Source organism: Ceratosolen solmsi, unplaced genomic scaffold (genome assembly GCF_000503995.2).
Source record: "Ceratosolen solmsi marchali unplaced genomic scaffold, CerSol_1.0 scaffold6, whole genome shotgun sequence".
In the NCBI taxonomy this organism is placed as follows: domain Eukaryota; kingdom Metazoa; phylum Arthropoda; class Insecta; order Hymenoptera; family Agaonidae; genus Ceratosolen; species Ceratosolen solmsi.
The window spans coordinates 7,559,991-7,572,506 of NW_011948414.1; the positions used below are offsets into that span (position 1 = coordinate 7,559,991).

Consider the following 12,516-nt stretch of genomic DNA (forward strand, 5'->3'; position numbering starts at 1 on the left):
AAGCTATTATTTACTAAACGAAAATTTAAATACTATTTTATTTTAAAGATCCAAAACTGTTAGAGAATATGTGTATCTTCAAATCTTCTGCAGATTTTACAACAAAAACAATATTTGAAACGGAAGCCCTCGGAGTTCAAGTGTTTCAATAATAACACATAGAACAAGAAAAAACTCCGTCTTCTCTAAAAAGTTGATTAAAAAGTACATCCTCATAATTTCATAAAATATGTAATAAAATAAATAATAGAATTTTTCATTATTATTATTAGTGGTGTATTTTTATTAAAAAAAAAAAAGTAAAATATACCGGTTTTTACTTATCGTCAGCCGTAAAATCTATTACAATTCAAAACAATCGTTAGAAAAGGCGATTAAAGAGAAAATTTTTCGCCACTGTATTTAGTCACATTAAGCTTATAACAATTTACTGTTTGTATTGCGGTTGTGTAATAAAATATAATTTCAATTATGTCACATTAAACGTCTCGTTGAAGATATCGTGGTCCGGGCTGAGTATAAAGAAGTCGTCCTGGTACATTTGCGCCAGCTACACTCACATAAGCACCCGGAGGTGCCGGTGGATACGGTCCTTGCGATGCCTGTGGAGCTCGAACCGGGTAACCACTTGTAATACCACCCGTCTTCGCTCCCTGTAAAATCGTCACAATATTTCATCAGAATCGAAGAATTTCTTTCAAGATCTAGTTATCGTTAGATAACTAGAACATGATTTCGGTCAAAATTTAGTCCAACTTACTCCGTGAAAATAAATCACAAAGATTGCATTACTAATGCGAAAATCTATCATTAATGCAGTAATAATTGACAATGTAACGAATGTAACAATTCAATAAATTTCAAGCAAATATAGTCGATAAATGTTTGTATATTGTTATAAATATAGTTGATATGTAAATATAGTTGATAAATGATAAGTCTTAAATATTTTATTATCGAATAAATCGTAAAAACATTAATAATAATCATAGGTTGTGCAAATACCTGCGGAGGTTGTTGAATTGGTATGGCTCCACCGTGAACGGCGACATGACTTCCTGGACGTGAGTAGAACTTATCTTCGGTATAAGGTACTGTTTGCAAAAAAATTGGTAGTCAATAATAAGTAAAGACTGTAATTTAATTAGTGTTAAATATCAATACCGAGTTCATTAATTGTTAAACTAAATTTTTGTTAAAGCATTTCTTCTGATTGCATAAGGCTATCTTATTCAATACATAATTAATTACGCTCTACGACTGATTGATTCAAATAAATTGTAACTACCTTACTAAAATATATTTCATTATATCCGACTGATTAATAGACACTCTAATTATGAATATTAAAGTAATGTGAAGGAATATTGTATCGTTGATTTAAGTTGGTCTTTTGAAATTCAAAATTCAATACAAAGATTTATAGTCGATTAAAATTTTGAAACAACTATACATTAATAATATCACATTTATAGAAATATACGTAATGATTATTATTTTTTAATTTTTTTATTAAGAAACTTGTATTATTCACATTTCACATTAATAACTATCTATCTTCAACGATAAAATTTAACATAAAATAGATATTATAATATCATTTACCTGTTTGAATGGTTGGTAATGGGGCACGAGTAGCAGTTAAATAGACTGGTTTTCCAGGCTCTGAGACACGTTGCGATGTAGGCGGACAAAAGTCGTATTGACCAGCGGCAGGCCCATAATAACTTGAACCAGGAAACTGATTAGGAGACTCTAAAATAGTGTAAAGCGAATGATTGATAATGTGATTGAAAATCGTCTATTAGTATGTCCTATTAGTTTGTCCTATGCTTAAAATAAGATTCAAAACTATTCACAACGTTAGATTATTGAAATATTTATTCCATTGATATACTTATTAATAATAATAATAATATATATTTTTATGATAAAACTGTTTTACCAAAGGATTGTTATTATTATATTTCATAAAATCCAATAGCGATGAAACCATGAATTGGAACTCTAATTTACTTCTTAAAGTATAACAATAATGAAATAAATACTCAAAATTAAAAAATAACAAGAATAGTGACAAAGAATATTTAAGAAAATATTTTTTGAAATCATACATTTCATAGAACGAAAAAGTATTTGATTATAATTTTAATGATTATCGCTATTAATGTTATCAACAGTTTATTAGATGGCAATTGATGGTAGTTTCAATAAGAAAAGAAAATCTTGCTGTACATGTATTTGTGAGTATATATACTTTTAATTTTGTTTATTATTGAGTAAATTTAAAAAAATTAAAATTAAAATTCTGAAAAAAAGGAGAGTTTATTACTTTTTAGCGAATGACAAAATCATCACATATGTGAACGATGGTATAATTTATTAAAATAAGCATAAAATGAAAGCGTAACTTCATCCATTGTAATAAAAAACAATTATTGATATATTTTTATGTACAAGATACTTGCTGCAATAATTACAGATATAAAGATTACATGTACAAATAAATGCTAAATACATAAATAAGCAACTTACTATTCCATAGAACAACTCGAGAATCACTCGATCTCCTAGCAGCCTCTTCAGATTCTGTAAGAATACAATCATGGATTTATGGCTTATTTGAGAAAAAAATTATCTTATAAAAATGTATAAAATGAAAAAATTCTTCAAAGACATATTAATCAAAGAAAATAATAAATCTTTAAATGGCAATAATATTAATTCAACATAATTTTTATATATATATTTACATTTATGATTAATTAATGCACATTAATAATGTTGGTATTCAAAATTAATAAATTAAATTATCTTCTTTTATTAAATTTCTACATTTTGCTTTTTGGTAAATTCTTGTTTAATTTCAATTATTCAAATACTCAAATTAAAAAAGTTGATACTTTAACATTTAACTTACTGGAAGATGTTGAAATATAACTTGGCATAGAAGGAGGTGGTTTATAACCATAGCCGGGATGATAAGATGACACTGGTGGTAGCGGCGGTGGTGATGGACTATGTGATCTTTTCAAAGGACCCTATTATTTAAAAAAGCAAAACTTATTAAATACTTTATAAATATCTAAGATCATAAATTGTGCACGTCGTATGAATTATCTAATTTAATTAATCTAAGCTTGATACAATATACAATTATTGTAAGAAGTTAAAAATTATTTTTATTTACCAGTTGCTTATAATAAAAGAATTATAAATTTTAACATTTAAGCAAAGTGATAGTGCATTTTTAAAAGTAAAATTTCAACTTACACTTGACATTAACGTATGAGGAGGTGTGACAGCAGTAACTTTGTAAAGAGGACTTCTGGTTGGAAGCGGAAGATATAAATGAGGATGTACCGTTGTGCTTGGGTCAATATATCCACCGACTTGTTGCATTGGCTCTGATAATACACTTTAAAAAAGATTTTTTTATAAAATAACATGTAAATTATAGAATCTTAATCAAGAATTTACTTTAATAATTTACTTTGTTTCTTTGATAAGTCTTCTTCTATTATCATCTTCATGAAGGACCTTCTTTAATTGTACAAATAATTGATGCTTTTCGTTTTTAAATTGCGTTAACTCACTTTCTAATGTAGAAATTTGTTCTCGCGTTTCTCCCAGAGTCATTACATTTTGCTTCTGTTGCGTTTCTCTTTCTTTTCTTTGGCGCTCTTCTTCTGCGTCAGCTTCTTGTTCTAATATATATCATTTATTCACTATACATATTATCAAATAAATTTTTATATACAATGTTTACCTTGTTTTTTACGCTGTCTTTCTTTTGTAATATGTATTTTGAGAGCCTGCCACATTTGTTCGCTCCGTTGAGGAGGTCCAACCACTACGGCTGGCATTTTTATCTGACTCAATAAACGTATAGAGCGGCAATCTACCTGGATAAAAAAAATTAATTTTCATAACATTAAAACAAATATTTTATATTGGTAGGAATAAAAATTAATTGATACTTATAAAAGAAAAGGTAAATGTACGTCAATGAAAACGTATCTAATCATAATTATGAAAAGATTTAACAATCGCATTGCACATCTGTATTACAAATGTTTAAGCTTAAATCCAATCGAAGGACATAAATGAGCGCATTAATGATACAGCCTAATAGTTTATCAATATAAAATCATTATACTAATAATAAATGGCTAATCGATTATTTTTCTATTGAATAATATACTAAAATTTATCTATTTGCAGATTGTTAAAATACTGTTTTCCAAAACTTTTAGATATCGAGAACCAACTTAATATTACAAATATCATATTTTTAATATTAATTAAAATCAAATAAATTTTGCACTTCAAATGATTCTCGGCGCAACGTTCTCTAATTAGCTAAATTTTCTCATTTTTATCCATGACGAAGTAACCCCATTTACAGGGTCATAAAAAGAAAATAAAGATAGTAGTAATATTAGTGAGAATGATAAATAGTTCAACATTGATGGTCGATAACCCTGATCAGGCAGTTTTCTACTAAATAAATAAATTATACTATTGAGTTGTGATTATTGTGAAACTTGCTCGATAAACAACAGCACGTAATCCACTGGACTCTCAAATCCCAAGTATTAATTATATACAGAATAAGAAAGTCCAAATCTGCAAACACTACAAACTACCCCTGCTCCATTTAATAAACAATAAAGTTAAAAACATATATATTTTCTCTCTGTTCTTAAAAACATATATATTTCTATATAGACGCAATGAAAGTCGGATTCTGCGCACTTACGACACCTTTGGAATTGCTTGGATTGCTCAACATCGTCGAGAAGGGGGAGGGCTTGAGGGTTTCGGGAGTGGGGATTATTGTTTTTAATAGAAAATATATAAAATAAGAGCTAGGCACGGGGATGTAAAAGAATGATTATACAACAGAAATTGAAAAAATAAGTATAAAATATTATTATTTTCTTATATTATATTGATGTTATTATTAGCGTTAATACCTTTGCTTTCTGATTAATTTCACATAAGCGTTTATAAATATGAAAAACACACTAATTGAAAAGTACTTCGATTAAGAATGACAATTGTATTTAAATAGAAATAATTATCTTTATTAACATTTTATTGACATTTTAGAATAAAAATCTCGACTTTTTAATGAACGAATGTGAAAAATGATTTTATCCTAGAGCTTACCTATATTTGAAATTCGTAGGCACGACCGAACCAATTGGATTTTAACGGTTCGGCGCAGAATCGAAGTCAGTTCTACTAAATAGACAAAGATCATGTAATGGCTCCCCTCCCCACTTATCAACCCAAACTGTGAGAATCCAACTGTGAGACTCGAAACGAAACGAAACTCTCGCGAGGGCTAATGACTCATTACTAATAAGGGAGGAGTCGTGTTGAGTAAGTGACGCCATTTCAATTTACAAATTCTGTTTACAAATTTATATTATTTTCATTGACTGAATCGAGTGAACCCAGTGCCACATTATTATTATTATTCTTAATATAATTTTTAACGCATGTCTGAGTTCTGCGTTACGATACAGAGTTTCATTACCTTGGGACTCTTCTTTTCATACGATAATTTTCATCGTAAGTATCATATTGCTACTGAACTTTATTCAAAGGCTTCGATATATGGATACTCGTTTTTATCAGAGTTCGTAATACTAAATGTATTTTTACTATTTTGCGTTAGTGAGATAGTTGATGAAAATATTACAAATTTTATTCAAATTTACTTCATCGTAATGAATATTGCAATGGTCGTAGGTGTCTGGACACTTTTTACTTAAGTTTACTCCAATTTGCATTTGACAAAGTCGATACAACACTCAAATATATGAAAAATTGTTATTTTTCTAAACACTTATTGCCTAGTTAATTATAAATACGAATGTAAGTCAACTTTCAAGACCCAATATTTATTTAAAAAATAACATTATTCTTATGTATTTATTTTTTTTTTTTATTTTCTTTTTTCTCGTTTCTTGTTTTTTGTTTTCTAAGAATGTATAATATAAAAATTATAACGTAAAAATTATTTTAATTTGTAAATATATAACTTCTTATGACGGAAACATACGATAAAATATTTATTTTGAGGTTATTCTCAATAGTATTTATAAAACAGAGAAAAAAAAATAATATGATATTTTCATTGAAAGAAACCTTTAAGATTCAATATTTTAATTAAATATTATCTATAGAAATATAGATTAATTATTCCCTGAATAAAATGATTACTGTAAGCAAAATTATATAACTGATAATTGCTAAGAAATCATTATAAGTTATTTCTATTAATTTATTTAAAATTTGTAAATACTTTTCTAAATTAAAAAATTCATTAAACAATAATTCCTACTTATATATTAAACCTTAAATTTGTAATGTGCTAATTATATACAAACATTTTTCATTACGTAAGAAATAACAAATGTTTTTAAAGATGAAAAAAAAATTATTTTCAAGCATCATTTATATTTAAAAATCTGTTTTCATTTTCTCTCATGATTTTGTTTTTATTTATATTCTATATATCTATATTTTCATTATGGGTGCGAATAATATACAATGTGACGTATTGTTATAGTATATATTTATTAATTAACTACATATAATTATGTTTATTAAAAATTATTTTTGAAGCATATCATTTGGTGAAATCTAATAAAATAAAACATTTAGATGATTTAGCCATTTATATCGAGCATGATTTTCTAATACAAATAAACCTTTCATTTATAAGAACTAAATCATTAAAATTTCTAGAAATATCATTTTACCATTTATGTTTAACAATTAAGCCTAGATTTTTTAGGTAAAATTATTAAGTTATTTCAATTTTAAATTATTGACTAATTTGCTGATTTCATTAATGTACATAAAGTTAAATACTGATTCGATATTATGTAAAGTCATATGTTATTTATTAATCATGTTATTTTTAATTGATATTGAAATTAAAGACTACTTGTAGTCTTATAATTAATTGCAAGTTGCTAATTACTCATTTGCCAAATTCAAGATTTAAAATATTTTTAAAAATTATTGAAATACCCACGTATAGAAAAAATAAGTTTTTAAAAGTCAACTTAATTTTCTACGCAATAATGTTAAACGTGCAAATTAAATTTTAACGCTTTTAATAAATTTTCTGTTTAGGTAACTGGAACACAAAAATTAAGATTATACATGCAGATCAACAAAGATAATAAGAGCAAAAATTTAATAAAGCAATTTTAGACAAAACAACATGCTATAATGTTAGGTGCTAATTGATATAGACAGTCGTTTTGATAAAAAGAATAGAGTTGGTAAGCCATTTATGCTAATACAACTCGACAAAGATATTTTCATTCATTTTTTTAATCGCATTTACATAAAAAGTAAATAAAATTGCTTGTAGATATTTTTATAATTCCTACATAAATTTCAAACAATTTAATTCCTTAATAGATTTTGTTGAAATCATATTATATAACTTTGTTATACTTTTCCGCAACTGAATATTATTTAAATTAATTTAAATAATTGAAAGAATATTATTTTGTTAGTAATTAAATGTGTGCTTATTACATAGTTTCGCTATACTCAATATTTAAACATTACAAATTACTAACTAAACATAAGACTCTATTTTAAATAATTTAATTTGCCATTAATAAATTAGAAATTTATTGTTTCTACAGAGAGATTTTGAAAATTAAATAGTCACAATGTCGTTAAGTGCTAGTGCAGAAAACTTGACGACCGAAGGTCAGTTAAGTGGTAGCGATTCAAACATGTGTTTGGAAATTGCTTTAGAAGGTGAACGTCTTTGCAAAGATGGAGATTGCAGAACTGGAGTGGCTTTTTTTCGAGCAGCCATTCAAGCTGGCACCGATGATCTAAGAACACTCAGTGCCATTTATAGTCAACTAGGAAATGCCTATTTTTATCTTGGAGACTACGTGATGGCTATGCAGTATCACAAACACGATTTAACATTGGCAAGATCCATGGGTGATAAATTGGGGGAAGCAAAGTCGAGTGGAAATTTGGGAAATACATTGAAAGTTTTGGGTAAATTTGATGAAGCAATGATTTGTTGCAAACGTCATTTAGAAATATCGAGGGAAATTGGAGATAAGTTAAGCGAAGGTAGAGCATTATATAACTTAGGAAATATATACCACGCTAAAGGTAAACATAATAGTAGGGAAGGACATCAAGGTCCGGGTGAATATTCGGAAGAAGTTAAAGAATGCTTGCAACAAGCCGTCAGTTATTATCAAGATAATTTAAAATTGATGAAGGAACTTGGTGACTCTGCAGCTCAAGGTCGCGCATGTGGTAATTTAGGAAACACGTATTACTTGCTAGGTGATTTTCAGAAGGCAATTCAATACCATAATGATCGACTCAAAATAGCTCGTGAATTCGGTGAAAAAGCAGCAGAAAGAAGAGCTAATAGCAATTTGGGAAATTCTCATATTTTTCTAGGCGAGTTTGAAAAAGCTGCCCAACATTATCGACGCACTTTGGTTCTGGCCCAAGAACTTGGTGACCAAGCATTTAAAGCACAAGCTTGCTATTCTCTAGGCAATACGTACACACTGCTTCGGGATTACGATGCGGCCATTGAATATCATTTACAACATCTCTTCATAGCCCAACAATTGAAAGATAGAGTGGGAGAGGGACGGGCTTGCTGGTCTTTAGGCAATGCTTACTCGGCAATGGGAAATCATGAAAAAGCACTCTATTACGCCAAATTACATTTACAGATTTCAAGAGAACTTGGTGACGCAATGGGCCAAGCAACTGCGCAAATGAATGTTGTCGATCTTCAAAAAATTTTGGGTATTGAAAAAGTTGATGACGATAAAAAAAATCTCAATACAGCCTCGGTGAATATCATTGCTTCATCGCCCGGTAGATACAGACTACGTAGGCAAAGTATGGATAATTTGGATCTCATAAAACTCACCCCTGATACTAAATCAAAAGAATCGCAAGGGACTTTCCATGCTCGAGCTGGAATGGCTCCGGAACCATCGCAAAAGGAGGAAGAAGACGAAGAAAACTTCTTTGAATTACTTTCACGATTTCAATCAGGGCGCATGGATGATCAACGCTGCGTTCTTCGTACAAATCAGAAGAAAAATATTGGATTAAATCAAAACAACGACAAAGATGAAGACGATTTATTGCAATTGATAGCTGGAATGCAGAGTAAACGAATGGATGAGCAGCGTGTAACATTGCCATACCTACCAGGATTAAATATCACAAAAAGCAAAGCGTCTGTTAAAACGTCAAATCAATCCTTGGTTGATGACGATTCGTTTATTGAAATGTTAGCTCGGTGCCAAAGCTCTAGATTAGAAGATCAGCGCAGCCCACTGCCAACTTTCCCTGTTCTCAAAGATGTCGATGAACAAGAATCACAAAATAATGATAATAGTCCATCTGGAGCTACAGTTCCTGAGGAGGATCTGTTTACCCTTATACAGAGGCTCCAAGCAGGTCGCATGGAAGATCAGCGTGCTAAAGGGCCAATTAAAATATAAGTTGTAAAATTAGCATTGTATATTGCGTATACTGTCTGTATATTATAATTTCATACAATTGATAATCGGATATTTAGAAAAATTATGTTTTTATTAAGTTTTAGCTCATTGGACTTTAAAAACCAGACTATAAACAATTGTGAGCTCTTGACCCACAGTTCAAGCTCACAAATACTTTAATAATAAAAACTAAGCTTTTATTAGATCATATTCGAAAGAAAAATGAAAAAAAAATTTAGATATCAATAACCGCTCAAATAGTTATTACTAGATTAATTAAAATGTCCCTTCCAAAATAACTGATTTGAGTGCTCATAGAAATAGATATTCAATTGAAATTGTGATGACAAGGCTGTTAATACACAATTAATTCTCTTGATATAATTAAAAAATTATTTTTCATTATCAAAATCATTTTAACAGGATACAATTGTTATACAACCTATGTATGGAATTAAAGAATTGTTTTATATTAATATAAAAAGTATTTTGGTACATCGATTGTTTATATCAATTTTTTTTATACAGAATGTATCATTTAATATTATATTTTATACATTTATAAGCTAAATAATTACGATCTACGTTTAAAGTATGAATGAGTTTAAAGTTTTTTTATAAGATAAGTTGTGATTTTGTTAGTTGTACACAAGCTCGCTTCAAAAACAAATCATATAATAATATTCTTTACAATCTATTTGGAACTTAGGTATTACAAAATTAAATTTACATTGTAATTCGAAATTCAAGTTTAAGAACCATCTTCATCTAAATAATACTCAACTTACGAGATTAGTTTAGGATATAAAGTAGTACTTGAAGTTGAGTACTTAATATAATCGAATGGAAATGCCTATTTGTTATTTATTCAAATCATAATTAAATCGTCATTATCATTTTTAAAAATAATTATGATATTTTAACAAACAAAATAGAAGGAAAAAAAAATATATATATATATATATATATATATATATATATATATATATATATAGAACTGATTAATTATCTACTATGTAAAAAAATATAATAATAACGTCCTAAAAGCTAACGATTACTTTATCTGTAAGTCGATTTATGACCAATTAAGTACCTGTAGTTTGTAACTTTATTTTTTATTACAATTTCAAAGACAATTGACTGATTGTACTGAAATTTTGATAGTTGTTCTTTACTTATCTACTCTTTTTCTACAATGATAAACTATGTACTATCACAATATTTTATGATAAAAATTAGGATTAAAAAGCCATCGTAAATGAACCGCCAGGAATCAGTTAGTAATTAATATAAATTAATACAAGTTTGTCAATTCAATTCTATAATCCTTATAGATTTGTTAATTTATAGAGTCCATCACCCTAAAACCTTTAGTTTTCTAATGTTTTGTTTATTCATGCGGTGCATCGTCTACAAACGTGCCAGAATATTAATGAAGTATTGTGTAAATCATGTGTGCTTCGATATTCCAAATGCTTAAACTACTGTATCGTAACCATATAATGACATAAATATAATTAAAATTATCACTCGAATCTGTAAAAAATACAGAAATCCACTATGATTATTATTTATAATAACTTAAGCTCTCAAAGCACTCATTGGTTAATGTTTGGATGAACCTGGAAATTCATTGAAATGCTTTTCAGTGGAAAAATACTGGGGATGGCCCGTCCACTGTTAAAGTAAAGCATTCGGTAAAATGCATTTAAGTTGTAAGCTTATTTCACTCTCTGTTTAATTCCTTTTATTAATTAATTGACGGATGTATATTTATTCAATTTTTTGATAGCGTAATATTGATAAAATAATGCCAACCTTGATAAATAACATCTACAACTTGCATTAATACAATTAATAATAACTAAAAAAAAAAATATATATATATATATATATATATATATATAATATATAATTATATATATTAACGTCTTCTAGAAAAGATAGCAAAGAATAACTATTCTACATAAATTCTTCTTAACTTAAATAAATTGTGTAGTAATGGTAATTGTATATCAAATCATCGCTTAAAAATGCGTCAATTTTATTGTAGAGTTTAGAAAATATAACTTAAATGATATTTTCAAAAAATACGAAAAAGTTATGAAAATATTGAGGGTTATACACTTTAAAATAAGTTCATCACATTCTACATATTAAAGTAAAGAATTAAATTTTTAACATTTATAATCATACTCGTAACATTATTCAATTTAATTTTTTATCTGCCTTTATAGGTAAATTATAAAATGTATTAATCAATGATATTTATAAAACTTTTTAAGTTTATATCAAAATATCAGAAATATACAATTATTAATTTATAAAAATAAAACAGTATTAGACCATCAAATTACTACTCTGAAAAAATTCAAATATTTTTACAGTAGTTTCAATGAATAATCAAATGACAAATACTTAAAAATATATTGCTAAACTAAGTCTATACTTGACATGTGTTGTAAAAATATTTTTCTTGGTTAATTTTTTGAAATGTTATATTATATATTAAATAAGATTTCATAAAAAATTTTTCGAATTTGTTCACTATACGTTAACCATTCCATTACAATAATTTTAACCTAATCTCATGTAAAAATCATCAAATAAAATTGAATTGTTTTTTATTGCTGTTATTTCTGAAATTATTCAGCATTTGAAATTAAAAGATTTATAAATACAATTGTTTGGTAATTATAAAAAAATTTGTTTATCTTCCCTTAAATTAATAACAAACTATAATAATATTTTATATTACATGTACTATAAAAAATTTACAATTTTAGTATCTAATTATGTGCAATACATAATATATACATGAGAGGATGGAGTGTTCGTGCATTTGACACATTGGCTCCATCATTTAGAAAATAAAAACAAAAATAATATTAAAAAATACGTGCAGACATATTTAACTCTTTACTTTATTATTATTACTTAAATATTACATCTTTCTTTATAAATACGT

General features: G+C 27.3%; 2 protein-coding genes across 2 annotated transcripts; one reads left to right on the forward strand and one right to left on the reverse strand.

The window, feature by feature from the left end:
* Positions 1–274: 274 nt before the first annotated feature.
* LOC105367927 (G protein pathway suppressor 2-like) lies at positions 275–3,921 on the reverse strand. Its single transcript, XM_011506786.1, has 8 exons — positions 3,770–3,921; positions 3,494–3,707; positions 3,274–3,418; positions 2,921–3,041; positions 2,536–2,589; positions 1,606–1,755; positions 1,006–1,094; positions 275–653 (listed from the first exon to the last, which is right to left on the reverse strand). The coding sequence occupies exons 1-8, from the start codon at positions 3,864–3,866 to the stop codon at positions 480–482; spliced, it is 1,044 nt and encodes a 347-aa protein (XP_011505088.1). The 5' UTR covers positions 3,867–3,921; the 3' UTR covers positions 275–479.
* A 1,396-nt stretch (positions 3,922–5,317) lies between these two features.
* pins (G-protein-signaling modulator pins) lies at positions 5,318–9,984 on the forward strand. Its single transcript, XM_011506787.1, has 3 exons — positions 5,318–5,583; positions 7,159–7,310; positions 7,686–9,984. Exon 3 carries the CDS (start codon positions 7,713–7,715, stop codon positions 9,546–9,548), a length of 1,836 nt encoding a protein of 611 aa, XP_011505089.1. The 5' UTR covers positions 5,318–5,583; positions 7,159–7,310; positions 7,686–7,712; the 3' UTR covers positions 9,549–9,984.
* Positions 9,985–12,516: the final 2,532 nt, after the last annotated feature.

Excerpts from the sequence above, each read along its gene's own strand:
- LOC105367927 (XM_011506786.1), bottom strand. The coding sequence starts at position 3,866 with ATGCCAGCCGTAGTGGTTGGACCTCCTCAACGGAGCGAACAAATGTGG. Across the intron at positions 2,590-2,920 it reads TTATATTTCAACATCTTCCA|AATCTGAAGAGGCTGCTAGG; the intron begins GTAAGTTAAATG and ends GTATTCTTACAG. Across the intron at positions 1,095-1,605 it reads ATTACCAACCATTCAAACAG|TACCTTATACCGAAGATAAG; the intron begins GTAAATGATATT and ends TTTTGCAAACAG.
- pins (XM_011506787.1), top strand. The coding sequence starts at position 7,713 with ATGTCGTTAAGTGCTAGTGCAGAAAACTTGACGACCGAAGGTCAGTTA.